Source organism: Gallinula chloropus (genome assembly GCF_964237585.1).
Source record: "Gallinula chloropus genome assembly, chromosome: 7".
NCBI classification, from domain to species: domain Eukaryota; kingdom Metazoa; phylum Chordata; class Aves; order Gruiformes; family Rallidae; genus Gallinula; species Gallinula chloropus.
The window spans coordinates 29,467,453-29,493,925 of NC_140092.1; the positions used below are offsets into that span (position 1 = coordinate 29,467,453).

Genomic DNA, 26,473 nt, shown 5'->3' on the forward strand with positions numbered 1-26,473 from the left:
CGATGATCTCTTGAGGTCCCTTCCAACCCCTAAGATTCTGTGATTTTTCCTTTCAAGGGACATGAATTCTTAGCTTCTATTTCTAACAGTTTTCAAATTTTAAAATGAATACTTTTATTTATTTTTGAGTCTTAATGGTGGGACTGGACCCAGGACATCGGGAGCTAAATATGTGTCTTGATGCAGTTCAATACGGGTTTTACTTTGGAGACCTGAAAATTCCTTTCAAAACTCTAAATATTTATATTTGAATTCTGTCATTCCTTGGCTGCAAGTTATAAACCTGCTTCGTTTTATGAGAAATCCACTGGGGCTGCTGCTGCTGTCTTTGGGCACGAGGAAAAATCCAAGTGGGATGAATCAGTCACCCCTGTTCTCACCCGTTCCCGACGCGTCTTGCAGGGGTGGCATGCCGCGCGCCCGGGACGAGAAGGTGGGCTCCCACACTCTGTGCAACCCAGCTGCTGCAGTGACAGCCTTCAGATGGCATCATATTGATGGCTGTGATAAAGGGGCCTCTGGAAGAAGTGGTTCAACACGTAGGCAGAGAAATGCTGATTGAAGGGGATCCTGGAGAGGAACCCTGGCACACAGAATCCCAGTGGGTGTAAGAGATAAAGTTGCCATGGTGAGAGTGCTTGCTACCATTAGTACATCTTGGTGCTCTTCCTGAAGAAGAGTGCTTACATACTGCTGTGCTCACAGACCATCCTGTTTCCAGTAGTGTAGACAGGCAAACTGGTTGGTGTTTCTCTTGTGAACTGTTGATATATGGACTTTATTGCGCTTACACAAGGTTGTTGGCTTTCAGACTGTCTTAGGTTAACGGTCTTCTAATTCTTTTGTTGTCAGATGCAATTTGAAGATTCCAGAATCATTTTGTAAATGTCAGGTTTATATGACACTGAAAATGTCATTCTGTAAAGCGTCTGGCCAAGAGAAATTCTCTCTCACTGTTTGTTTAGGACCTCATCTGTGGAGCCCTTGAAGAACCAGTGAGTGAGAAGTCACACATGTCCCAGCTTCATGTTTTGGTAGACCTGATTGCAGGTCCTGTGAGCTGGGAATGCTGAATGTGAGAATTACTCTTACTATATAGAAAATGAGTCAGGCCAGATATACAACCACGAGAATCTCCAACCTGAATTTTGAGAGAGCTGTGTTTGGGGAATGCTACTGTTACCTCAGGAGCAGGCAGCATCTGCACTGGGACTCTGGGGATCTAGTTCTCAGCTCTGCAGGAGACTGGAAAGTGCTGAAAGCCTTAGCTAAAGTCTTAGCTAAAGCTGGGTTTTCCAGGCTCCCTGGTGTAGAGCTGAGCTTTGATTACAGCTGGAGCTCTCAGGGCTTTTGTACTCCCAGGCTACAGCAGCAAGCCTTGGATCCCTGGCACAGCTGGCTGCTTCTGAGCCAAGCTCCAGGAGCAGGGGGTAGAGTGCCACTCAGTAGGGTAGGGGAATGATGCCTCATTTGCCAAGAGTTATCAAACCTCTCCATGTTTCAGGTGAAATATTTTGCGTACAACAATTTGCCATTTTTCCAACAAAAAATCTGTCTCACTGAAATGTTTCCAACCAACTCGAGTCACAAGTGAAAACGAATGTGTGGAGCTCAGTCTGGTGCCAGTTTACCCTGATCACATGTTCATCAATTAGTAAAGGAAAAAAATGTATGTATTTGCCAGGCTTTCTGTGGGGAGTAGCCCAGAGTGCTACTGCCAGGATTTAAAATTCATTTGGGAAGCTATAGGGGAAAATCCTTTACAATATACCTGCCACTGTTATGCTGGGCTCTATTTTTCCTTCTGTCAGTGCTGTATTAAACAAGAAACTGTATAATTATATGTATGTAGTTTATATTAATGAGTGTGTCTGTTCACATAATATATAAACTAGGATGGATGGATGGATGGATGGATGGAGTGATGGATGGATGGAGTGAGGTCTCTTTAACAGGCAATCAGGACTGGGCCTGAGGATGCCAGACACTGTAGTTGCACTGGAGCACACAGTCTCTGTGAGAAAGAGCCTGCAGTCAAAATATGAGGACAGTAAGATTAACTGTGATCATTAATTGACTGATAAAATAGAATAAATGGCAAACACCATCTCTTATGGTTGTATTTTATCTTAGGAGAGCTGTTTGTTTTCTGGTAGGATTAATTTGCAGCAAACTGTTTCAGTAGTGCCTTGGTATTGCCAGGTGCTGTGCTTCTGCTGACACATGAATCAAGGGTGGATGTTGCTGTGCAGGTTGATGTTTTGCTGGGTTCCTCTGGACAATTTTTATTCATGAGGTTGCACAGAATGATCATGCTTAGCAGAACATGCAGTGGGGGGGGTGTTTGTTTTTGAATCAAGAAAGCTACTAGTTATAGCTTGGAAGTCTTTTAATGCACTGACATGTCATCAGGATGCAGTTATAAGGACTGTTTGATCCCAAGCAGAATTTGCTGTTTCCATGCTGCAGAAACATGTTCCTGATTTCTTTTTTCAGTTGAGTCTGATGTTCATGTTCTTCGACCGAGGTGTGAGAGAATCCTACTGTTCTTAGTGCAGGACCTCCTTCCAAGTGCTCAGAATGAAGAGTTCACCCATTAGTTAACTCTTCTCCTTTTTTTTTTAATACAATGAGAAGTGTAGAGTTGAGATTTCTGTAACACTAGTAACTTCCTTAATACATGCTTTTTTGTCTTTCACCTCTTGAACCAGGTTCATCAGCACCAAGACAGGGGTGAGACCTTCCAATGCCAGCTATGCCCTTTTACCTCCTCGCGCCACTTCAGCCTGAAGCTCCATATGCGTTGCCATCAACATTTCCTCAGGACAGAATCCAAAGTGAAGGAGGAAATGACAGAAACTGAGGTGAAGGGGTCACCACAGCTAAACAGTGACTCCTGCCCGGGACCACAGAGGGAAGGAGGTGGACCTGACCTTACGGGATCAGCATCTGTATCTAAAACACCTGATGTGGCTGGGCAACCTAGTGGAGGCATTCCACCTTTGCTAGTGAAAGAAGAGCCCAAAGATGACAATGGCATCTCAGCTGCACCTTTTGCTCTTAGCACTGTTGACAGAGCCCCCAACAACACAAAGCTGAAAGACTCCTCTGACTTTGGGGCTAATACAGCATCAGCACTGTTCAGCCAAGACATCTCTGTCAAGATGGCATCAGATTTTCTTATGAAGCTGTCAGGTAATTGAGCAGCCAGCAGCAGCACCAGCTGCTCCTTTCTGGGCTAACAAACACTGTCTGGGGTTTGCTAAGTCATGGAATTGCAGGGAGGAAAACATTGCAACTTATTAACTTAAAATTGCTTACTCCTTTTGAGGAGAGGTGCCTGATGGAAGGAAGAGGGGAAGCAGTGAGAGAGGAGAGGGATTTTGCTGTTTAATTGCTGGGATTGGGAGTGAGAACTTTTTATCCAGACTTCTGTGTTTGCTGACAGTTACCTTGGCAAATCTCATCTGGTGTGGTTTTCCAGCACACTGAATTCCTGCAGTTCTGGTTGGAAGTCAGGGAGGGTCTCAAGCACCTAGCATGTTAGAAAACTCAGCTTTTAAACTTTCTGCCATTACCCATGTGTTCAATAGGACCAATAAAGTACTGGTCACCTTCCTCTCAGAGTAATATTTGAGATCTAACTAGTTAATGTGTGTGAAGGCTCAAAGTTACTGCATTTCATGGTTATTAACACTTAAAAAAAGCTCACCCTAGAGAGCTTTGATTTATTTTTTTTCTTTTCACTGTTTTAATTGAAATCCAGATCTATGCAAGTTGTGTTTATGGTGTTTTCTCTCACTGTCAGATTATTGCTGTAAGAATGGAACTCATGTGTGAGGCTGGAGTGGAGGAAGTGTTTAGGGTAAATCTATTATTTGACTTGCTCTTTTATTGATTTGACCAAACACTTCAGAATTGTGGACATGCTGGAGGAATGGTCTATGCTAAATATTTTCAAATTTGCCCTTTAATTCTTAAAGAGAAAGAAATCAGGAAAAATGTAACTGAAGAAACTTGTTTCACAAGGAGATGGTAGCCTCTGTGGCAAGTTTTTGGTGATATAAGATAACCTTTTCAATAGGGAATAACTGGTCACCTTTTTCCTTTAAATGGAATGTTAAATTTACATTTTAGCAAATTTTTTCAGGCAAACTAAAGAATTAGTTCTATCCTAATGCTATTGCCTCAGTGAAACCACAGCCATTTGTTTTGGAAAAGCTCACTGTCCTCATCTGCCCAGACCTTTATACCTCTGGGATCACAATTCTGTGAGTAGAATGGGTAAACACAAGAAATCAAGCCTGAGGCTTCATGGAGGAAGAGTGGAAAGGAGCTGAGAACAAGCAGGAGGTGAAATGGGCTGGCAGAAGTGGTTTGCTGTGTGGGTTGGAAGAAGCTCCTTTAAAAATAATATGTCTGTTGATGATAATTTTTTGTTATAATGAACAAGGATGAGTCTGGTTTTGCTTGTATATTTTTTTAACCTCTACATTTTTCTAATTGAGTACCGAATTTGGACTCTATATGAGAATCACTTCTTATGCTGCCTGACAGCTGTCCCATATACGTTGGCATTCTGATGTCTGCCTTGAATTTGGGTTGCTGTGCACTAAGTGGCTCTTCGCAGCAGCAGTACTGACCTATTGATGGTGGTGCTCCTGATAGCTGCATGTAGCAAGGCTGAGAGCTGAAAGCAGAATGGGGGGTGGGGGGGGGAAGCTTGAAAGCTGAGACAACATACAACATTGGGTGTGTTGTTTTTCATGTAGCAGTTGATGGGGAGCTGTTTACAGTTTGGCACACGGTCATGTTTTCAGTGTCTGATCTGTTGGCATCAGAAAAAAGGATCCAAATGTACATTATTCATGCAAAAGGCCTATGCAGTTATTTTATGGTGACTTACTAAAGGTCTTGAAACCTGACTTGTATGCACTGTTACCTAGCAACATGTTATAAAGTCACTGGGGGAGTGAGATGTATCTGTAATTTTGTATGTGTGCATATTTGGATGAAAATGCACTGCCAGTCACCAAGTTTACTACACAAGAAGAGCAATGTTAAAAGGAAAGGAATTCCTTTTCTCCTGAGATTTCCATTGTGTTACATACATTTAGCTCATGCTTTTCTCTGTACAGTGTTCATAAATTTAGAATAGAAGTAATTCTCTCTTTGCAAGTTGACTAAGTATTAGCTGCATTTTTTTTTTGACTGCTTGCTGTGCTGAAGCAAGTTCCTTTGAGTAATTTCTTTATTATGACACTCTCTTGTTAGGCCCATCAGAACTTCAATTACTGGCCCTACCTTTTCAGTGATATAAATCTTTTGACGTCTCAAATTGTATATGCCAATTGTAACAGCCAGCACAGATTTGTTGAGACCAAATGATGTCAAAATAATCTAATTTCCTTCTCTGACAGGCCTTGTGGCTAAGAAAGGAGCAGTAGATAGATATATAGACTTGCAGAATTTGGCTTTTATTCTTCTTTAATATTGATGGTTTAAATGAACATTTATTTTTGCTTGCCAATGTTTATTGCTCCTCTTCTTCTTGGTCGGTGTCAGTTTGTATGCCTCCAGTTCCCTGAGAGAGACCTCAGAGCTGCTTGGTTTTAATTTCTGTGCGGTTTCAGCATCTTCTTTTTCCAAGGATGTGACTCAGAGGAGGGCTTGTCTCCCTTCAGACCTATGAGTTACGCTTCCCAGAAGTTTAACTGTTGCATCTAGGGTGAAAGATGGTATAAAATCGGTGTTTATTAACTATTAGGGATTTTAAAATTGAATCATAACAAGCGTGTATATGATCCTGACTGGCAGTATTGTTTTGATTGTGCAATGCAGTACCTTTCTAGCCTAGGTGAGGTGGGTGTTGGATGGTTGGAAAACAGGACATTGGAAGTAGTTTGTTCACAGTCAGAAGAGAAGAGTCACAGTGAAAAGGTGTAGGAGCAGCTAGGTGGGTATCAGTTCTGTGGGAGAGAAACCAGGGTTAACGATGTCATATTGGTGCTAAAAAGGCAGCCATTGTATGGGGATGTGTACAGAGAGAAACAGCTCAGAGAAGGAGGAAACAGGCCTCCTCAGTCTTCCTAAAGTCCGTGGTTTTGGCACGAGGGCTTATGAAGAGTGTGGACAGTTGGAAAAACTTCAAAGGAGAGAAGCAGAAATGACTGGCAGTTTAGAAAACGTGTCCAGTGAGGATGGATAAAAGGAAGAGAGGTTGTGAAGCCTGTGGAGAAGAGTAAGCAGAGTCCTTAATAGGCCTTTAATGCATTAAAAAGTTTGTTGCAGGGAGAAGGAAATAAATCTGTTGGTGATTCATCATAATTAGGACAATAAATAACAGGTTTATATTGCTATAGGGCTGAACTTGGAATTAAGAAAATATTTCCAAAGGTTTGAGGTAGTTAAGCCTCTGTGAAAGTTTGGCTGGAGAGATTGTGGCATCTCTGCCACTGGAGAGTTTAGTTATTTATCTGTCTGTCTATTTTCTATCTGTCACATAGGGTGGACCACATATTAGGCAGGCGAACAAACTAGATCTGCGTATCTCAGTCAGTGAACCACGGGACATCAGAAGCAGTTGCAAGAAATTTCAGCTGAACAAAACCAAGCAGCAAGCTGTAGAGAAACAGAATGGAGAAAAGATTTACAGATGTTCAAATTTAGACCTAATTTTTGCGTGGGCCAGAATTGGATTGTGATGACACTGCAAAAAATGGCCCCTGATATTTTTTTTTCAGGAAGGCTTATGGGATCTTTGGATTTAAAGATGTTGAGAAATATTGGTGTGGGTGACCTTTGGAGATCCCTTCAGCTCTAATTCTGTGCCATTCACGGAATCACAGAGCATTAGGGGTTGGAAGGGACCGCGAAAGATCATCTATTCCAACCCCCCCTGCCAGAGAAGGATCACCTAGACTTGCTTGCCAGAAAGCTTTTTAGTTATTTGTTTTATGAAATAAGGCATAACACAGATCACCAAATGTGAATCTAAAAATAAGAACAAATCTTGAATTTTTTCCAGATTCCATTCTAGTTTAAGGTAGAAGATGCTTTTAAATTCACAAGAAATTTAAAAGGGTTCTCTGAAATTGTATTTAAATTTGGAAAGGGCTATTGTGTAAAGGCAATTGGAATCATAGAATCACAAACTGGTCTGGGTTGGAAGGGACCCCAGTGATCACAGAGTTCCAAACCCCCTGCCACAGGCAGGGCCACCAACCTCCAAGCCTGGATCTACACAAGGTTGCCCAGGGCCCCATCCAACCTCTAGGGATGGGGCATCCACCACCTCTCTGGGCATCCTGTTCCACCCCCTCACCACTCATTCTGTAAAGAGTTTCCTCCTAATATCTAATCTAATCCTTCCCTCCTTTAGCTTTAATCCATCCCCCTTGTCCTGCCATTGTCTGCCCTTTAAAAAAGTTGATTCCCCTCCTGTTTCTCTGCTCCCTTCAGGGACTGAAAGGCTGCAATTAGATGATTCTTAACATACAAGGAGAAGACTATTTAAGCATAGGCATGTTTTCCCTTCAAATCTTCCCCCTCATACACCAGTAGGACTGCTTGTATGCTTTAAGTTGTCCCAGTACTTTGCTGGATCAGTGCTTTGCCAGAATGTTTTCTTCCCCCAGCCCGTGAATTCCGCACTGGAACTCTGTAACTGAGTTCATATCTTAATTTGCAGAGTGTGTACTTTCCCCATTTCAATGGCAGTCGTTGTACAACACATCTCTTGAAACACTGCTGTCCTTCCACCCTCTTGTAAGGCTTGTTTCCATTTGTAATAACCCCCCAGCATTCACAGTGATCCACGCCCCGACGGCTGATGTGCGCTGGTGAAGTTACTGCGGTGCCTGCGTTCTGTGCTGCAGTTACTTTTCATAACGTTGGAAAATAAATGAATCCCATCAAAATGAATGGGATTCTTGCACTATTGATCTCAAAGGAATTCTGTGTGGAAGCAGTAATTGTAAAGCATACTTCATTGCTGGCCTCTCTCCCACACCCTTCTCTCTTCACCGAGTGCATTACTCTAGGAAGCGTGTCTCTTCATCTTGTGACAGTCTATATTAGCACTTGTACCCTGCTTCTGCAGCTCTTTTTATGTTCCCCAAGTTACTTGCATGGAAAAACTTTAAAACAGAGAGGAGAAAGGAGAGATAATGTGCTGAGGGTTTGGGGCTGGCCCTCTTAAACTCTGCTTTTCTCCCAGTTTAAGATACATCTGCTGCCACTATTCATGTCCACAGTACTTAGAGTTTGTGTTCATGTTTTTATTAGCTGATTCCAATAATGTAATAATGAAATAGTAAATCAGCAGACAGCTACATACAAAATATTAGTAGATAAGCTAAGTAATCACTTAAATGATTTCTTCTGTTTGACTGTTGGAAATTACTGCGTTCTTTAAAGGTAACACAAGTAATTTCCAAAATCTTTAGCATTTGCCATTGACAGTACTGAACTGACTGGCTCAAACTCTTTGAACAGCTATTTTTAATAAAATAAAAGCATGTCCAATTAAGTCGTCGTAATTGATGTATTTGTGTAGCAGGTTCCAAAGAAAAGACCATACTGTCTATATTTAAGATTCACAGTTTATGCCAGAATGTAAAATTTCAGAGTACATAAGTGCACAGGGCTGGCAATTACTGAGCCATAGTCTTAATTTAAAAATACTGTGAATTCTGGAATGCTGCTGTCACTGTAAATACCCCTGATATCATCAAGTTCTCTCTTTGAAGTGTCTTTCCAAATTCACGTTTTCATACATTCCATATAGACCTTTAATTTAAAATAAAACCAAAACAGGGCAATAGCATGGCTAATTAAAACTTGGGCAAAGAAAAGCTTGTACTAATCTTTGCCACTGATACATCACCACCCTTATAATCTCTTTTCAGCAAGTGCTAGTCTTACATCCACAATTTCCCAACATCCTTTAGAATCATACCCATCTTGGTTTGCACCTTGAAGGAATATGGAGCATTTAACAAGGTAAAGCTGTGCAGACTGTGATCTAATTCAGTCATTTAAAATACAGGATGACAAACTGCTTTTTTGGGTACTCAGCCCAATACAACTTAAAAGAGGACATGAATATGATGCTGGACCTACTCTGTGCTTACAATTTAGTTTAAATATCTATGCAGACTCTTATACTTGGAGTATAACACTAAGCTGGACTGAGGGCTCTTTGCTTCCCTGGCTACACCATTTCTCTGGGCAGAAGTCCTCGCTCGTGGGCCTTTCTGTCACATCCATCCAAAATGGGAATTGAAGACACTGTTAGTTCAATCATCTCTGATTGTTTGTTCTGGGTTTTGTTTTCTTAAATACGAAGGTTGGTCTGGTGGTGTTTCCTTCTCTGTTTCTGTTCCTTTGTAGAGAGAAGAAATTTCCTTACTGCAAGCGATTCAAACAACAAATACTCCTTGACTCCTTTCACTTTGTCAGTTCCTCATGAGTTGTTTTCCTTCTTGGCCAGGGGGAGCAGCAGTGTGTGGGATTCATTCCTTACTCCCTTCCCCTGCTGCACCGTAGGGTCCCACCCATGGGAGACAGTCCTCCACAGACTTCTCTGTGAGTCCTTTCCCACAGGGCTTCAGCTCTTCCCCAGCTGCCCCAGTGTGGGTCACTGCTATGGGGTGCAGTCATAAATCAGAATGTCTCTCAGGCCCAGACTGCTTCAGCCTGGTCCTCCGTGGAGTCACAAGCTCCCCCAGCAAACCTGCTCTGGTGTGGGCCTCTACCCCCTCTCTCTCCCTCTCCCCATGGGCTCAGGTGGGGTCTCAGTTCCCCATCATCTTCCATGGACTGTGGGGGAAACCCGCTCCACCATGGGTTTCTCCACGGGCTGTAAGGGCATCTTTCTCTCTGGCACTCGGGGTGCTTCCTCCTTCCCCTTCCCTGGCCTTGGTGCCTGCACAGTTCCTTCCATCTTCTCACTCCCTTCTCCGGTGCCAAATTTAGCTGCCTGAAGGTTTTTTCTCCTAAATGTGATTCCCAGAGGCACTGTGACCATTGCTGATGGGCTTGGCCTTGGCCTTGGTCAGCAACGACTCCGGCCTTGAGCTGGCTGGTGTTTGCTCTCTGGGGCCTGCAGAGAGCTTCTGGCTGCTTCTTGCAGAAGCCACCCCTGCAGTCCCCCTTCCCCACCAGAACCCAGCCACACAAAGCCACAACATCTGTATAAAAGACATCTTGGGGTGTGGGGAGATGTGTGGTCCCACCAGTGCCTTAAGTTGCCCAATTCCTCGGTTCAATTTGGACTAGAATATTGTGAAATTTTGAGGGGACAGTAGCAGGATTAGTCATTCTTCAGTGTTGTGTCTCATTCTGCTTGATTACAGCTCCTTACATGCAAAGCAGCTTTAGAGAAGATCAGGATGGTTAGTTGGCCTTTTCTTAACCTCTGCTTACACACTTTTTAACATACTTAAGCAAGATGCTTTGGAAGACCTCATAGTTTAAATGGTCTCTGGATGCCCAGGAGTGACAAGCCTTGTCATCATCATACTCCTCATGATTGTCTACTCTGCTGTTCCATTGCTTTCATAAAATGAAATGATTTAATGCTGAGTCGGAAGCAGCTTTTTCATTGATAGTCCCCATCCTCTTGCTTGGAGCCCTGTGGGTTAGTTTATTTGGCTCGTGGCAAAGTAGGGGGACTTTAAAAATGAGATGTAATTGAGTTTGTACTCCCAGGGGCGTTTAGGTAACGTGAGGTGCTGTGGGACAGATCAATACTCCAGGGCAGAAGGCATTAAAAAGAGACCAGCTAGACTCTCCTGCCAGAAGAACAGTATTTCTCCTTTTGGGCCACTTGCAGTGTAGACAGCCTCTGCATTTAATAAGTTGGAAAATAATTTATAAGCCAAATTGGATTTTAGTCTGGAGATTCTCCAAGAGGTTCCAATTGCATAGATTTTTCTTGCAAAGCAGTTAGCTCACCAGAGGCTTCTTCTGCAGTGTTTGTACCCCCTTACTCAGTTCTTCAAAGTTACCAAATAAAAGCTGTATTTTCCATGCAGAATGTCAGCACCAACCTGCACATTGCAATTGCTGGAGAGAAAATAGTAGAAGACTCCAGTTGTACCCTTTATTGATCACAGCTGCCTTCAGAACAGTGATGTCCAGTGTTGGGGAAATGGGATGTACAAATACTGTGGAACTGATCTGTCAGAGGTCCTTGTTTGGTTTTTTAACTGCTGCAGCTCACAACTTAGCCCTGGAATGGACGTCTTCCCTTCCTTCAGATGCTCTAGCTCCAGTAGGACCTTTTCTTCCATGGGTAGAAGTAATGCCATGGTTCTCTTGCCGTGGGTCTCTGAGGAGAATCAAAGGGAGGTTTTCCTACAACATCTCATGGAGACCAGTTTGATTTGCAGTGCCTTTTGGGATGTGTCCTTGCTTTCCCCTTTGTCTTCAGCCATGACTGGTGTGTTCTCTCCCATCTCTGTAGCCAGGCATCACTTGTAAAATAATTTCACAGTGCAGTGATGTATTGTGGTGCTTTCACCAGCATTTCAGGAGCGGAATCAGCTTTTTAAAAGGGTAGATAATGGAAGGACAAGGGGGAATGGATTGAAGCTAAAGGAGGGAAGGTTTAAATTAGATATTAGGGGGAAGTTTTTTACAAAAGAGAGTGGTGAGGGGCTGGAACAGGCTGCCCAGAGAGGGGGTGGATGCCCCATCCCTGGGGGTGTCCAAGGCCAGGTTGGATGGGGCCCTGGGCAACCTTGTGTAGCTCCAGGCCTGGAGGTTGGTGGCCCTGCCTGTGGCAGCGGGTTGGAGCTCTGTGATCCTTGGGGTCCCTTCCAACCCAGACCAGTCTGGGATTCTGTGATTTCTTACGGCCCACACTCCGGAGATGCTTTTTCTCCTGGCCTGTTTTGTGGCAGCATTTTTGTCGTGGATTCATTTTTCCCATGTTCTTCACTCCGACAGATGGCAGGGTGACCAACTCCTTGCTCACTGTGACTTGTAACATTGAGCTTAGCTTGGAAGTAATCAGCCCATTTTTCCACATTTCAATTATAAACATTCTGAGCATTTAGAAATCCTTGTAAGTGAACCGATGCCGTTAGCAGCTTCTCTGAGTGCTGCAGACTAGTGACAGATGCCCAAAGCTTTTCTCATGGCATTTGGCAGTTTGAGGAAAGTGGCGTAACTTTCATCCTCTACTTTTGCCAAATAGATCAAATGATTCCAGATGCCAGGAAGATAAAAACCAACAGTCTGGAATCTTCTTTGATCTCTTTTGTGGTGGGTTTTTTTGTTGGTTTTGGTTTTTTTTCCCCTGGATGTGGAGTGGAACAAATGGAGAATTATCGACCCTGCTTGAGAGGCTGCTGCCTGTTGCTTGTGTTTGCTGGGTGATTGGTTGGGCTTTTTTTTTTTTCTTCACTCACTGTGTCTTTCAGAATTAAATTGCTGGGGTTTTGGATTCAGTCTGTAGGCAACACATCCTTCAGTCTGTTCTCATTGCAGTTGGGAATGAATGTAAATTAAATACAAATTAAGTATATGAATGTGTATCTATTTTTGTATGTAGAAAGAAGATGTTATTCCTTCTGGGTAGTAATAATTTTGTAGTTCAAATATACTTTAATAGACTTCAGCATCATCTTTTTAATCCTTGTCTAGTTCTAATTTTTAAAACATTCCTCAATCTTTATTTTGTTTAAAAAAAACCTGGTCTCAGACAACTTTTATTCCCCTTATTTGCAATGCTTTTACTTACATCTCATCATTGTTCTCCCTAATATGTCTAGTGGCTGCATCATAGTTGCTGTTTCCCATGTGTTAGCAATCTTGCCCACAGTTGTGGATCCAAGATGGGACAGAGGCAAGAGTGGTAGAGATTTTAGTTAGGTTGTTTTTTTGTTTAGGATGTGGGGTTTTTTTCCCCCCTCTAGTTTCAATGTCTGAATCTGACAGACTGGACAATATCCCCCCCCCCTCTTTTTTTATTTGCCCTTCTATTTAGGCTTTACTTACATTTGAATCCACTTTGGTACATTTCAAGAAGGAGAAAAAGGCCCATTAATTGAAGCAAAAAATCATTAATTGAAATAATTAAGTTGAAACTGATCCAGTAGTTGTCTGATTTTAAGAGTTTTTGTTTCCTGGGGAAGAAAAATGAGGTAAATAACTGTTCAGTTTTTGCAATTTGTCTACAATTAAAACGTTTGATTTTTGGAAAGTGTGGTCAGTTCAAGGAATGTGCTGTGAGTTAATTAAGGAAATGAAGCCACCCTTCTTTCCTTATTTATTAATTCTCTTTTCTGCCCAAAGGCAAGCAGCTAGAATAGGCAGCACCAAGAGTGTAAGTAAGAACAGTAGTCTTGGATTCTTTTCCCTTTCATGTAACTCTGCCAGCTGCACATCTTCAGGATGTCCTCTGGATTGTGGGTCCCCTGACCATGTTTTAAATTTCTCATAGGTGATGTCCTGTAAATACCCAGGGACAAACTGAGTATCCAGATCTCATGAAGAGCTTATTCAGAGTATCGCTGATGTGCTGGTAGATTTGTGGTCAACATAGCTTTAGTGTAGTTATAATCATAGAGTCATAGAATGTGTAAGGTTGGAAGGGACCTTTGGAGGATTTCTAGTCCAAACCACTGCAGTGAGCAGGGACATCTTCACTAGATCAGGTCGCTCAGAGCCCCATCAAGCCTGACCTTGAATGTCTCCAGGGATGGGACCTCCAACACCTCTCTGGGCAACCTGTGCCAGTGATCCACCACCTCATAGTGAAGGACTTTTCTCTAATATCCAACCTAAATCTCCCCTATTCTAGTTTAAACCATCACCCCTCATCCTAGTGCTCCATGCCCTTGGGAACAGTCCTTCCCCAGCTTTCCTACAGGCACCTTTCAGGTACTGTCAGGCCGCTATAATGTCTCCCAGAACCTTCTCTTCTCCAGGCTGAACAAGCCCAACTCTCTCAGCCTGGCTTCACAGGACAAGTGCTTCAGCCCTCTGATCATTTCTGTGGCCTCCTCTGGCCCCACTCCAACAGGTCCATGTCCCTTCTTGTGCTGAGGGCTCCAAAGCTGGACACAGCACTGCAGGTGAGGTCTCACCAGAGCAGAGCAGAGGGGCAGAATCCCCTCTGTCAATCTGCTGGCCACACTCCTTGTGATGCAGCCCAGGATGAGTTTGGTCTTCTGGTTTGTAGGGGCACAGGAAGTATTTCCTAATGGTCCAGCATAAAGGATTATGAGCACAGCTGCTGAAAAACAGTGTAACTTCTTTTGCCTCCTGTTTGTCATGAAGTCTGCCTGTGAAGTTGTATTGCTTGGATTTGGAAGGATTGTTCAAGAGCTGGTGTTGGTGTTCTCCAAACCCAGTGGGAAGGATCTGCTGCTGTCAGGGGTATCAGAAAGACTGCTAAAGAACAGCATTGTTTGGTGTGTAGATTTTAAGCAGCCCCAAGGTCTCTGAGGCTGTGCAGCTGCTTACATGGGGTATTCGAAAGGATTATTTTAAACCTTGTAATTCTGTAAAACTTGCCTTTTTTTTTAGTATTGATTGTAGAACCTGGAACTGCTCTGAGAGCATTTTCCAGTGCAGAGCTGTCTACTGAAATCCCTGTTCCTTTTTCTTAAGAGATGCCAACTTTTGGGTCTTAAGAATTTGCTGCTCTTTTCCCTTTTACTTCCTGCTTAGGTTTTCTATCTTTCTACTCTTCACCTCTTGCCTCTTCCCCATGCTCTATGAACTCAATATGTAGTACCCATGGGCTTTGCCAAATTCACCCTTATGTAAAATGAAGTTTAACCTTCCATCAAGCCTATAGATGACCCACAAACCAGTGACCAGGGGAATGCTTTTAGGGGAAGTCGAAGCAAAAAGAGTAAGAGGAGAAGGATGGTTTCTTCAGCTCTGGTTCATGCAGGTTTTGAGTTTCAAAACTGTCCCTTTGTTCAAAAGTTGCACAAGTTTGTCTACCTCTTGAACCATCTTTAAATTCATGCTTTCCTTCCAGTACCAGCTCTAGTATTTCTCAGGTCATGGTTTCTTCCTGTTACTAGCTGCTCTGTAGTTACATATTAGATACCTCGTTAAGTCTCACTTCTTTCCTTCTCTTGACAGCTGCAAATCAAAAAGAGCCCTTGACTCCTACATTTCAAGTGAAAGAGGAACCTAAGGATGAAGAAGTTGCAAGTGCAGTCTTGTCTCAGTCCAGCTATGTCTTCAGCCAGGAATCTGAAGCCTCAGCTCCAAATGTCCCTGAGGAGAAACTCAAGCCCCAGGAAGCGCAGACGAACGTGATGAGGCAGGACATGTCGGTCAAGGCAGCATCTGAGCTCCTCATGAAACTCTCAGGTAGACAGATAATTTAATAATAATATTCAACCTTTTAAGTTGTTTTTTTCATGTGTGCTAGCAGGGTTACCTTGATGGAGAATGTTTAGTTTTAGTAGCAAGGAAAGGAACAGTTGAAGAGGTCTGTCTGCATTGGTTTATATACATAAAATACCTCCATTTGGTGTGTCACTGTGGTATCTCACTACCTATGCTCTTGTTTGCAAATTAATGACTATGGGGTAAGCCCAAAGAATGAAACCTTAAAGCTTTTAGATGTCATTTTTAAAAGGTACCAAAGCAGGATAATCCAATTTATTCATATGTGTTGTTTCAGTAACATCATAAAAATGCATATTTGCCCTGAACTACACCTGATGTAGCTGTATAAATGATGACTTTTAAAGGCTTTTATTATTTCTGACAATATCTCATACTCAGAATTATAAGATACACTGTTAGAAACCATAATGTAAACTGAGTCGGCTTTCTGCTGTTAGGGAGACCACTTGAACTTGCCTACTCTGCTTTAAGATACATCCTTCTGCCACAGAAGCAGCCAGTATCCATGTGTGTAGACATGTGTACCCTTACAGCTGGAGGGAGTCAAATAAAAATGTGTGTTCTGCTAATTATGCTGTCTAACTGTCAGAATTGAGGCTTAACTTTAAGGGAAAGTGAAGGGGTTGAGTTCTCCCTGCTGGGAACAGTTAAGTCAATGATGAAAAGGCTTTCAACTACTAAGAGACTTCCATTTTTACAACCAAAACATGAAAGTCAGTCTGGAATGCTGGTTTTTGTACTTCTGCACCTAAACTGGACCAGTGAGTTTTTAAGTCTTCTCCAAAACTGGGCAAGACTTACATTTTTAAATTCTGCTAAGTCATGCAGGAGGTGCCAACGGAATTGCTTACAAGTTTTGTAACTTCTGAGATCGCTGGACAATCTATCTGAGTTTATTTGGCTTGACTGGATAGTGTCAGTGTTGAAATTGAGCTGAGATTTATACCTGAAAGGCTTTAACTGACTCGGATTCCCCCCATAAATTCCAACATGTAATTAATTCCCTTCTGGTCATACCTCCACACTGAAATTTCCAGAAGAATTTGAATCATTGATTTGTAAGCCTTCCATGCTAGTGGTGCAAAAAGTACTTCCCAGGAACAACAGTTGATCAGAGCAGAAGTTTCCCATTTTTTAACTGACACGCCCCCCCCCAGCCCCAAATACTAAACACTTGGTTCTTGTTCCTGCTGTAACTGGTTAGGGAATGGTGTTTTGGTGACAGAACCCTGCAGCATCATGGATATTAACCTGTGACTTTCTTTTTCTCGGTGCCTATAAATTTATATTACTCTTTTCATAAAGCAAGAGCTCTGTAAGTTAATGATCTCTCCAGGACTTCAGAGACAGTAGGGTTCTTGATTGTGATTCCAGAACTCAGCACTAGCAGGCTGTGGTTAAGTAGTTTTATTAGAGACTATTATATTAAAATGTCTGTGCTTTAATTATCTGTTTATAGGACTGAAATCAGGCACGAGTTAAATCTTGGTCAAGTCTTCAATCGCTGTTGTTGGGAACTCCCAGTTTTTAAAGGCTGTAGTAAGATACACACTAGTTTACTGTTTCTCTTACGATCTCTTGGTGACTGAGTAGTTTTTGCTGCTAGTGGTCTGTTTTGGTTAATCCGTAGATGAGGAGGTAAGGAATTCCTCTAGGATTTCCTCCGTTGGAATTGCTGCAGTTGGTATTCCCGAGTCAGCCAGTGGGTGGGGTTACACTGAGTGATCACACACACGGGTTTCAGCTCACACGCTCCTGAACTGCCATCTAAAGCTGAAACTAAGGGAGGAATGCACTAAGATACAGTTTAATGTAGGGCAGATGTAAGAGGAGTGTCAAAGATCAACAGCCTCTTTAGTGGGTTTTTTTAATGTTTCCTTTATCTGGTAGGATGCTCTGAGATCGTTACCAACTTTCCAGCTTATTTTAAGCAATTCTGCACTCTGGTTTTGGCAATTTAGAAGTTAAACAATTAAGCCACTTCTTCAGAAAAAAGTGAAAACAAATCCAAACTTTTTCCTGGTACTGGAAGGAAAAGGTAAAAAGAAAAAGGAAAGGAATGAGTGTGGATGTACTGCTGTCTGTGGGAAATCTGTCAAGTGCCCTGCTAAGGTTTGATATATTTTATAATTGGGTTTAAGTCAGGTCCTTCTGTGGAATATAATATTCTTGGTAAAGACTGAATGGATTACATCCTTGCTCTGTTACTTTCACTTTCTTTTGTGTAATACTAATTAGCAAAACCTGCTCTGCATACAAATTGATAAAGGGATTTCCAACATAATAGTGTGTTGCTTTCTGCATTGCTGACATCCACGCTTCTGATGTCCCCCAAGCAATAAGAGTGCCAATGGTTCCATCCTCCTGGGAGCCTCTTGGTACTCAGGCATAGCCCTTGCCATCTCCTTTCACATGAATGATGTGCTGGTATATGTTCTTCACTGGGAAATCTCCTTTCCATGACAGGTGCTGTGTTACTAGCTCTCAGCTGAGCTTGGGCAGTGTAGTGGAAGGCTGTTCCAGCTCTGGCTGGAGCCTACTTTGGGCTGGTGTGTACTGTAAGAGACAATGGCCGTGAATCACCAGCCCTTACAATGGAGCTGGAGCTCCTGGCCACTCAGGAGCTACCCTCAAGCTAAGGCAAGTTAGAAGAATAAACATATTTTACTGTAGTAGAGCAGTAACAGAACACTTACTAGTTGTTGTAGAGGTAGATGTACAGAAACAAAACAAAAATCACATGCAGATGTCTATTTTAGTTCTGCTACACAAAGCTCTGGTCATTAAGCCAAAAAGCTGTCAGGACACTTGTCACACCCACCAGTTTTAAGATCAGGCCTTACCCTGCATATGACTTTGGAGTTGGACCTGACCTGGGGATGTGGTGCCCTTTTGCACCATTTTTTTCTCCACCCTGTTCCACTTGGATTCAGATCTACCACCCAGTTCACAGACTTGATACTCAGTCACTTGATACCTAATTGCACTTTATCCAAAGGATTATTCAAGCTGAGAAGGGTAATAATGTCTCTTGGGCATATCTAGGCAGAACCCATTTCCACCCAGATAATGAAAACAAAACTTCCTACCAACTGCTCTGCCATTGAAAAGCAAATGAAGTAACCATTTGGAAGAAATGGTCTCTGGGAATTACAGGCAAAGCTGGAGCCTCAGTGCAGGCTTTGAACCTTTCAACCTCTCTGGAGACATTCAAACCCTCCTGGATGTGTTCCTGTGTAATTTAGGCTGGGTGATGCTGCTCTGGCAGGGGGGTTGGACTAGATGATCTTTCGAGGTACCTTTTGACTCCTAACAGTCTGTGACCCTGTGAACCTTCATCTTCAGAAGAACATGGAATGACTACCATGGTTTATCAGAATGCACAAAGGTGAGCTGTGAATCCTGTCCATTATTAAGTCTTGATTGAGACCTAGTGGTAAGCAAGCAGATCTGAGGAGATAGTGGAGTGGGGTGAATCTCTCTCAGCTCTGTTTGGGAGGGTGTCATCCCAGCAAAATTTTCAATTCTGATTAAATATTGCATAAAAAACTTAGAAGAAATGGAAATAATGCCTTTCAAATGCACCTGAAAGCAGTTTTCCACATTTATACCAGTTCTTTTTCATGGAAAAGCTAATTTATTTCTCCAGATGTTTAATTACGTGGTGCACCCAGCGATCCATGGTCAGTTTGATGAACTCAGTCTTAGAAATTGAAAGGAGACTGAAATTTAAAAGAAACCTTTGCATTTACATGCTATTGTTTGAGTCTAAAAACTCATTTTCCTTTGAAATAGTCATGCTGTTAGCATGTTCTGGGCACATATTATCTTTCAGAAGCCTACAGTGGTTTTCCTTCTTGTCCAGAAATGATTGCATAGCTGGAGGTATATAAAATCTGTTCCAGGTACTAGCATTTTATAAGTAATATTTTACCCTGGTGCCTTGAACTATGACATTAGTATGTCCCTGTCTTTCCTAGAAATGTTGTTTGAATCACATTTGCCTTCATTTCAGCTAGATCTTATTTGTGAAATGCAGTTGTTTTGCATTTCAGTAGTAACCCAGGTTCTTTTCTTCCTCTCTTTTTCCTTTTTTTTTTTTTCCCTTTCCAGTGGATCAGTTCCCCATGTATTGCCCATATCCTTGTTATCACTAGTCAATGCATGACCCTTGCACTATTCAGTTCCTTTGGATTTTTTTAATGCTTCAGTCCTCAGGTCACACAGTACATCTGGTAATACACCAATTCCCCAGCACCAACAATGCATCATAATTTGGGGTTATCAGCAGATGCAGTTAGCACACACTTACTTTTTGTGCCAAGGTCACGGAGTAAAATGTTGCATACAATTAATTCCAAAAGCATTCGTGATCAACTCCATTTATTATCACCCTAATTACATGACAATTCAGCACAACTGGTTGTTGTGAGGGTTTGGTGGTGGGTTTTTTTCTTTTCCCTTTTTTGATTCAGCTTTCATCTACTTGAAGATGTTTGTGCTGATTTCCTATTTTATGCCTTGTGGTTAATTTTTTTGATGGGATATCTTATGTTTGATGGAAACCACATGGTTTAGTACTTCTACTGAAAAAGAGGGACAAAAAGAAGAGAGAATGACAGTACAATTCTAGCACGAGGTGCAGGCCAGAACACCTCACTGCTGCTGTGCGTTAGGGCACGGCGGGGTGAAGGGCGATCTGAGAGAGCTTTAAATGAACTCATACCTCGAGTGTGGGACACAGGGGGACATGGGCAGCCTCTGCTCAGTGGTCTGTGGGGACAGGACAAGGGGCAGTGGCCTCAAGTTGGAGCAGAGAGTTCTGCACCAATATGAGGAAGAACTTCTTCCCAGTGAGGGTGAGGGAGCCCTGGGACAGGCTGCCCAGGGGGTGTGGAGTCTCCTTCTCTGGAGAGATTCAAGACCCATCTGGACACCAACCTGTGTGCCCTGTCCTAGGGACCCTGCTTAGCCAGGGGGGTTGGACTCGATGATCTCTGGCGGCCCCTTCCAACCCCTACAGTTGTGTGATTCTGTCCAGTCACCACAGCAGGACAGGTTTTGGTCCCCCACAGAGGACCTGAACAGCATCAGTGGGGAAGGCGTGCTGGCTCGGGGTGCCGGCTCTGCACGTGTGGCTGCCCAGCGGCTGTCACGCTGGCCTCACGCAGGGCTCTGTGCGCGGCTGGCGTGTGAATTGCTGACAAAACCAGGTCTGTGGCTAGTAAGCTATTGTCCTTAGCAGTCCCAAGATCTTTTCCAGGCCTGGTTGGCTGTGTTGGCAGTCTCTTGGTTTATTGTTACTGGGGTGAAGTAGTACATTACTCCATTCTTTGGGTGACGTGGGGGATGGAGAAAGTAACCTTCCTATGTATTACTTTATCATAACTTTGTGTGCTCTTCTGGGAGGTGCTCGTATGGAGCTAGGCTGCTCCGTAGGCCTTTGGAGATAGCTGTTGTCAGGACCTCATCAAAGGCCCTGTGCCTTGATGGCAGGGGACCTGTCAGGAGTGTTTTCATCCCTGCTTAGAGAGCCTTGATAATGGGCAGAGGAGGGAAAATACAGGGAATCCTTTTGTTTCTTGGTCTCTGTATAGCTCATTGGAAAACTCTGGGCAGCTGCAGGTGCTTCTGTAGAAGCACAGAAAAGTAAGCAGGGACATGTAGGGCCCAAAATACGACTTTCTTTTGATGGGAACTAGAGCAATGTAACGCCATGACAAGTCACATGACCAGATTAGACCCCACTACTAGCCCAGTATGTTCTGTGTTTTGTTGTTTGGGTTTTTTAACCAAGAGAAATGTGAAATGGATTGGGAATGGTTAGAGTGAAGCTGCACTTTAATTACAGTGTAGGAAAAGGTACAAGTTTTGAGATAGCTGGATCCATTTTTGAAATGTGTTAGGTTCCAACCATTTTTATTCCCAAGATTCTGAGACTCTCCTGCCAATGCCATACCTCATGGAGTTCTCAGCAGGCCATGGTATGTTCATTCCTGTTAATAAGCTTTTCTATGACACCCACATAATAACATAATCTGAAAAGAACTCGAGTTGTAATGGACTCTTAACTGTTGATGGGCTTTGCCACGTTCCATGACAACAGTTATGTCAAAACCCAAAAGCAGGAAAACATTAAAAAATTATTGCCTGTTCGCAGGAGAAATATAGGGTAGGAAGTATGAAAGTCTGAAAAGTCTCTTTCCCTATAGATCTTAACCCACACCCCCCCAAAACAACTGAAATCAGAGAGAAAAATTAGCTTACAACAGAGCTTAGCTTTTAGTTCAGTAGATGCTGTAATACATCTTCAAGTTACTGCAATCCATCTCCTTCCTTTTTTCCATGTCAAGGTAATCTTGACTTTTAGTGAAGACCATATTAATTTTAAAAAATTACATAATTTGGAATAATAAGAGATCATAATGTCTGTGGTTCAAATATGCTGCTCTTGGTGTTGTGGATTTGATTTATTTTGAAATTGTGGCTGAAGGCTTTAAACAGCCCCCTGATCTTTCACTTGGCCACTCTCCCTTGACGATGTTCAGCCCGGTGGGAGCGCCCACAGAGCTATTAAAGTGGGCATGTTGATGTTCCTCTTTTCATCCATTGAGTGTCAGGGGATTGTAGATGCTCAATATGTGCAGCAGGGCCTCCTGAAGCCCCCTTTGCCTTTGGAGAGTCAGCTGGTCAAGACAGGCACCAGAGCCAGGCTCTCTGCAAAGGTAGGGCTCTCTGCATAGAAGCTAAGACCACAATTTTCCTGAACTGGGAGGCTTGCATAGGTTGGAATGGGTTGTAAAATAACAATTCACTGCACACATAGGCTTTTTATTGAATTCTTCTTGACCTATCTTGGAGGGCTTGGCTGGGTTCTGCAAGTAGGCTCTTCCAGGTAAGAGCCATATTCCTGCTGTTGAAATGGAAGGAGCAGCAGATGTGTATCACAATCCAAATCAGTCTATTGTTTTCATTTGTCTGGCAGGACAATGGGAAATGGATTGAAGCTGAATGAGGGAAGAGTTAAATTAGATATTAGGGGGAAGCTTTTTACAGAGAGTGGTGAGGTGCTGGAACAGGCTGCCCAGAGAGGTGGCGGATGCCCCATCCCTGGGGGTGTTCAAGGCCAGGTTGGATGGGGCCCTGGGCAACCTTGTGTAGCTCCAGGCCTGGAGGTTGGTGTCCCTGCCTGTGGCAGGGGAAGTGGAATTCTGTGATCCTTGGGGTCCCTTCCAACCCACACTATTGTATGATTCTATGATTCATTTGCTCCCCTCCCCTACTTTTTCTTGTTGGCTTGCCTGTCTCCAAAACTAAGCCTGTAGTTACAAAATTCTGCGTTGGGGGAGTTCAGAGGTTCTGCTCTAACAAACATGAGCCATTTTATGAGGGTTTTTTTTTTTTTAATGTAGGCTCCTGTTCATTGATTCAGGGCCCGTTGATGTTGTCTTATATAAAACAGCAGTTTGAAAAAAATCCCTAGCAAAATAAAACATCAAGCACAGTGCCCTGGGGAACGTCAGATGTTGCTTGTTGTGTCTCTGTAGTGGAACCTTCAGGGCTCACCAACTGTTCTCTACCTCTGAGGTTTTATTTAAGCTGGTTTAGGGCATGTTTATTTAGAGCAAATCAGAACAATTATCATAACAAAATGCCTAATTCTCCATACTGAAAGCTTCTACGGTTGGTACAAGTTGACCCACTAGTTACTCCTGTCTGCTTGATTGTGAAAACTACTGCATGTGTCCAATTTATGAGACATGTGGGAAATGCTTCTTTCCTAACTTGATTCATAAAGTTGATATGTAAAGCTGGTGGGCATTCCAGCAAATAGGAGAACATAGAATTTCAGTTGCAGGATGAAGTTTTAAATAAAATGATGGGAAGAAGCATGAATGACTTAACAAAGATTCATTTGATTCCAGCAATGGAATGTCATTGGACAGCTTTTGTCTTGGTAAAAGCAGTATTTACTGCACAACTTGTGGGGTTTGTTAAATCTGTGCACTTGATTTTCACTTTCATCTCCAAGACTGTGCTGCATTAGAAGAGCATGTTCAGTGCGTCCCCTCTAGAGCAGGGCAGTGCTGCATAGAATGGTTTGGGTTGGAAGGGACCTTTAAAGGTCATCTAGTCCAGCCCCCCTGCCATAGGTAGGGACATCTTCCCCTAGATCAGACTGCTCAGAGCCCCTGTCCTAAAATTCAGGGTCCTGACTTTACTCTTCATCTGTCCCTTATCCCTCAGGACTTCAAACACCTCCAGTATGCAATCACTGCAGCCCAGGCTGCCTTCCAGTCTTGACATCACCAGTTAGCTCATCTGCAGTGGTGGCCATCATGTCCAGTATCCCATCCCCTCTGGTAGGACTATTATGTGGCTTAAGAAGTTATCCTTAGTGCATTCCTGGAGTCTTCTGGAATGCCTACAGCAACTTTTCCAGCAGATGTTCAGGTGGTTGAAACCTCTGAGCAGGACAAGAGCCTGTGAGTGTGATGCCTCTTGAATCTAGAGAAAGAAGGCTTTGTCAGTAGGCTCCCCTTGATCAGCCAGCCTGTAGCAGACATCAACCACAAGGTTCCCTTTGTTGTTTTTCCCAGTGTCACTGTCCATAACTGGAAGCATAGTGGAAAAAAATTACCTGTGCTCCAGATTCCCTTCCCAACCATCCCAAGGCCCTGAAGTCTCTTTTGATTGCACTTGGACTATGTGTTGTGGCTTTATCACCACCCACGTGGAAGAGCAGTCATGAGTAACAGTCTGAGGGCTGTACCAGGATAGGAGGTTTCCAAGTGATGTCCTTAACCCAGGCCCCAGGAAGGCACTGGACTTCCCTAAGAGGAAGATCTGTTTCTCTCTTGCTTAGATTGCTGGACGCTCCTTAACCTTTCTACTTTCTACTGCCTGTATGTGCAGCACTGCCCCAGGCTTGGGCTCCATGGTTCAAAGGGGCTGTTGAGAAGTAGTAGATGGTCTGGAGGGAGACCCATGCTCATGACCCATGCTCAGGAAGCATTGAGGGAACTGGACCTGGTCACTCAGGCAGAGGGGGGCTAAAGGCAGATCTAACTGCACTCTGTGACTGCTCAGAGGAAGCTGAGAGAAGCAGTGGAGTCCAGCTTTTCTGTGTGGTGACAGGTGGTAGAAGGAGGTTCAGAGTGGGCATGAAGAAATATTTCTAGTGAAGCACTAGAACGAGTGTTACCCAAAGATGCTGTAGCTGTCCCTTGTTTGGGGCAATCTCTGTCCTAGGCTGTGAAGAGGCATTGTCCAAGACTAAATTTAAGAGGCACTCTTACTGCTACACTGTCTTGAAGTGACGCTGCCAGGCTTCCAAGGGTGGATGCTGTACCCTGGGCTTTTAGGTAGCACAAGTATCAGTCCATGTTTCTGTTGCGTTTGGGTGGGTATATTTAGCAAGTGCTACTACTTTGCAATTCCTTGTGCTTGTGGATGCCAGAGAACCTGAAAGCTGTGGAAGAAATTACTTCCTCCTGGAACGAGCCTGTCCAATACTGCATTTCTTATACCTGATGTGGAAAAGTGTCTCACCCAGTGTGAATAAGATGAAGTTCAGTGAGGCTTTTATAGACTGGCTGATGAAAAGTGTACTGGTTCTGGCCAGGCCAGAGTTAACCCCCCCAAGCAGCCAGCACAGGGCAGAAAGGCACACTGTTCTGTAAGAAACAGCAGCTCTGTGGCTTTGTGATAGTACATCCATGTATGTAATAATTTTTTCTCATTCTGTTACGCTGTTTCCATATCAAAAAATTAACAGCAGAAAAGGTGTCTTAGGTGTTCTAGTTCATCTTCTGCCAGATGAGCAATGTTCAGTGCTGTGCTGCTGTTCTGAGCCTCATCCAGGTTAGTTTTGAATGAATAGCAGCCCATGTTTAGGAGCTCACGGTCTGGACACTATAAAGTTAATTGTGTCTTTATCCCCTGCTGATTTTTGCTAGGAATTAGAGGTCTGCACTGCCACAAAAACCTGGCATGCAGAAAGCACCTCTTGTACAATAACTTTGCATTCTGATACATTGCAGTTTGTTTAACCTGGCCCTTCTACTCTGGGAGAAATGCACAAGTGGAAAGAAGCCAAAGCTCTAGGGTGGTTTTAATAATTTGAACCAAGAGACCTTTCAGTGTACCTGTCCTTGACGTGAAACAAACAGAGCTGCGCTCTGTGGGATACCTGTGTAAGGGAATCAGGGCTATCGCCTTACTGCAGCAAATGAGCTGCTCGTGGCACAGAAAGGAAAACAGTCTGCAAAAAGTCACAGCCTGGCTGCCTGTGTGATGAGATGGGCAGGGGTGTAACCCAGGTTAGGGTCTCTCACCAGCACAAGTTGGGTTGTACGCCCGTGACTGCTGCTCATGGGACAGGCTGACTGCTCCTCTCTCCTTAGCTCCTGTTAGCTCATTGTAGAGACCCCTCAGCCTTCTCCCTGCGCTCGCTTTTGGGAGCCAGGGTGTGACAGCACATTTGGCCAGGACGTTCCATCAGATCAGAAGGGTGCAGCTGGGAAGGTAAAGGGCAAAGGAAGTGATCAAATATGTAAATGTAGTTAGGGAGCGCCGGCTGGTTGGGAGGGAGGGAAGGTCAGCGGGGTTGCTTGGCTCTTGCCTTCGTTGGGGTCGTATCAGTTCCATTCAGCAGCGTTTGCAGGACAGGGAGTTACTGTGTGCGGAGCAGGAGCAGAAATAGAAGGAATATTTTCAAAGCACAGAGAGCAGCAAAGGTCAGCTTGCCTCTGCACCTAAATTTGGCAGCCGGGTGCAGGACACTCGGGCTGTCAGACATCTGAAGAACTCATTTGTTTGTGGGGTTACCTGAGCTCTTGATTGGCAGTGTTACCTGATGCGTTCCTCTGCTGCTCTGTGTTCACCCTGAATGCAGAGCGTGCTATTTTTACACTTTTCAGCACAGATGCAACGTTCTGTGGCTTTATAAGAAGAGCTAATGGAAGCTTTAAATAAATTAGGGAGGGGGGGGGAAAAAGAAAAACCTGCTTAACAAGACAAAAAAGGCATTATGTGGTACTTCCAACCTGTCCTCAGCTGAGAATCCACTGTGAAAATTTCCAAA

The 26,473-nt window shown here is 43.5% G+C and overlaps 1 protein-coding gene across 1 annotated transcript in view; it reads left to right on the plus strand.

The window, feature by feature from the left end:
* Nucleotides 1-26,473, plus strand: part of ZNF827 (zinc finger protein 827) — a gene marked incomplete at both ends in the record, with an annotated part of 110,596 nt that overhangs the window by 43,124 nt on the left and 40,999 nt on the right. Inside the window, 2 exons of the mRNA XM_084266737.1 lie at nt 2,712-3,195; nt 15,112-15,345. Coding sequence (XP_084122863.1) covers nt 2,712-3,195; nt 15,112-15,345 — 718 coding nt within the window. The remainder of the gene's footprint in view (nt 1-2,711; nt 3,196-15,111; nt 15,346-26,473) is intronic.